The following is a 2,866-nucleotide window of genomic DNA, read 5'->3' as shown; positions in this document are numbered from 1 at the left end:
TTCTCTGTTTTACGTTATACTTTGTGGTTTCACAGCAGGATGACATCATGTCGTAAACTTCATGGTGATCCCCTCCACAACTCCAATCTACGTCATGAGGCTCGGGCAAGATATCCAGCAGATGCTCCTGAGAAGATGAGTAGTAGTATAGTCTCGTTGAAGTGCGGCGGGTCACCGGGGTCGTTCGTTCTGGCCAAAATGATGTACAAATATGAGCCACTCACTGCCTGTGGGTAGTCCATCTCGTCCTTGAGCCCTCTCGACGTTGACATGGCATAGATGATGTTTGGTTGATCCAACAAACCATGTACATTCAGATATCAGTTGGATTATGCACGCCTTTAGTGTCCAAAAACTTCTTACATTATGGGACAGAGGGAGTATCAATCATCTGGCCGATCCACGTGTTTCGTTGGTCGCCTCGAGTAACCGCCACATTTATGTGGGCCCGTCACCATTTTGATCCCTCTTATCCTTATCTCTAATAGCGTTGTCTCAGCCACACGTTTCTCCCCACCTAAACGCACCCCTTCGCTCCTTCCCTTTCTCCTACCTCTATCTTTCTCCTGGGTCTCATCTGCGGTTGGCTTTCTCCGTCCTTAGATGGTTGTCTTGGATGCTTTTAGCAATAGCTCCCGTCCAAGTAGTGTTGTTGCGAAGGGACAGTTGATGTTAAGTTTAATGAGGGGCCACAAGTCAAAGGTTGCCAATATTAACACAACCAAGAATCATAAATTAACACTGATCCAACAGCCTTATGAATTACTGCCCTAACTATCATATTGCAGTCATCTTCTAGAAGTTGCTCCCTCCGTTCCTTTATGTAAGGTGTATTTATTTTTTTGATAAAATTCCAGAATGTAAGGTGCATTTCTTCTAATTTCCCACAATTCCCTTGTTAGCTCTCCAGAAAAAGGGAAAGTATCTCTCTCCTGATTGTCTGTACTTCCCCTTATAGCAAAAGAAGAAAAGTATCTCTCCGTCGATTGCATGTATCTCTTACTTTCCTGAACTAACTGATTTACTTCCACTAACCAACAAATTTGTCAAGGATAATTTCATCGTAACATGTCTATAATTATGTGCCTTGATCAGCGTGCCAAAATTAATACACCTTACATGTCTATAATTTCGTCGTAACATGTATATCAGAACGTCTGTGCGTATGATACTTCTATGTACAATTTATGTCCAACAATCAATCCAATGGCATGTTGTAATTTTGTTCTACGGAATGTCTCTGCACACAACCTTTTAGGCCCGACCTGCATATGACACTATGATCCGTGTCTCGTTTTTCAAGTGGCAACTTGATCCACGGTGGTTAACTAGCGTCGGCCAGGTATTGTGAAAAAACGTCGGGCGCCTAGCACTACTCTTTGTTCTAAGCATGGATGCTTCTGAGTGCATCATCATACACTAACCGGACACATTATATCATTTGCATGTACTTGAGTTGATGACTAGCATAGATAAGGTGATTAGTTGGGTGACATTATGTGCACATGCTTTTCTTCATCAGAGAAGTTGTGTGTGTGCACATGACGTGGTCAACGCACTTGGACAAGTCTTGTGCTGCATGCAGTCAGTTATCGAGGAAATCAAATACGGGTATGCACAATTAAGTTGTTGAGAAAACCAAGCAAAGGTGTTGTAGAGTGTGAAGGTATAGAATTGTAAATATAACTGGGACAGCGTAGACAACAAGTGTAACATTTAAATTAGTAGAGAGTAGGTCTAACAGGGATTTAAACCTCATCAAATAAACATAAGCATTTTATTTGTATATTTCCACTGATATCTCGACTCACAATGCAAAGAAACCCTTTTCTTTTAAGCTCTCGATAGTCTCTTTAATAGTTTTCTCGAGAGGAATCAGTTCGACACCCAAGCTTCTTATCTTGTCCGTCGATACTTGGTAGGTTGGAAAAAGTGGCTCGCCATCTCCACACCTGCAAAGAAGAAATAAAGAAAATATTTACTAAGCTATGTAAATGAACCACTTTAGCAATTATGGTGGCATTATAGTAGTATTGTGGAATGATTTTTTATTATATTTTGTCACTTGAAGAAATATTTAAATCAAACAACAAGAATATCCAGCGTTGTACAAGATGGGGTGCATAACCCACGTATGGGGGGGGGGGTCATTTGAGAGACTGCTTGCAAAGAATGTCCACTTACTTGTATGGGAGTGAAATGTTCGGATACATCTTGCTTATGATCTTGACAAGCTCCAAGTAGTGAACAACTCTTTCAACAATACAATATCTTCCATCTGCTAAAGGAACTTCATATGCAAGGATATGTGCCAGTGCCACATCTTTTACATTTACCCATCCATGGGCAAAATTAGGGTATGTAGAAGATGATCCTACATGAAAATGAGAAGGATTTGGACCATATATCTATGATTTCTTGTTGAGATTTTAAATACAGAGGTTTCCTTGATATAGCACACTTCTCCGCTATAACCATTGTAGTTTTTTAGTTCTATCTTTGAAACCTAAACATTGCAGTTCGTGTAGTTTCTTTTTCAAGTCTTAAACATTATCCGCTTCATGTTTTTTATTTGTCACCTTCCTCTATGGATCTCCGCTAGATGAATGCATGTGCGTAACATTGATATTCAGTTATTCACATGTTCGTTGGTACCAGGCTAGTATCATTCACATGATACTAGTTTACGATACTATCCTTCCAATGCAAAGTAACGTAGGATTTTTGTTTTGGACAGCATCCACAAACTCAGCGGATGGTCAAGTTGCTTGTGGTGGAACTATCCCACCTGGGTTCAAATCTTAGACTTGGCATGGGCGCTGCATAGGTGCTCGCACTTTCTTGTGATGGTCAAGTTGCTTTTGTG

General features: G+C 40.6%; 1 protein-coding gene across 1 annotated transcript in view; it reads right to left on the bottom strand.

Moving 5' to 3' along the window:
- Nucleotides 1-1,697: 1,697 nt before the first annotated feature.
- Nucleotides 1,698-2,866, bottom strand: part of LOC119304151 (phenylacetaldehyde reductase-like) — a 4,532-nt gene continuing 3,363 nt past the window's right edge. The window contains exons 5-6 of the mRNA XM_037581318.1: nt 2,185-2,374; nt 1,698-1,952 (exon numbers count right to left, since the gene is read on the bottom strand). Of these exons, the coding sequence (XP_037437215.1) occupies nt 1,808-1,952; nt 2,185-2,374 (335 nt within the window). The 3' untranslated portion in view covers nt 1,698-1,807. The remainder of the gene's footprint in view (nt 1,953-2,184; nt 2,375-2,866) is intronic.

The sequence above is a fragment of the Triticum dicoccoides genome, chromosome 5A (genome assembly GCF_002162155.2).
Source record: "Triticum dicoccoides isolate Atlit2015 ecotype Zavitan chromosome 5A, WEW_v2.0, whole genome shotgun sequence".
Classification (NCBI taxonomy): domain Eukaryota; kingdom Viridiplantae; phylum Streptophyta; class Magnoliopsida; order Poales; family Poaceae; genus Triticum; species Triticum dicoccoides.
This window is presented reverse-complemented; position numbering and strand designations above follow the sequence as displayed.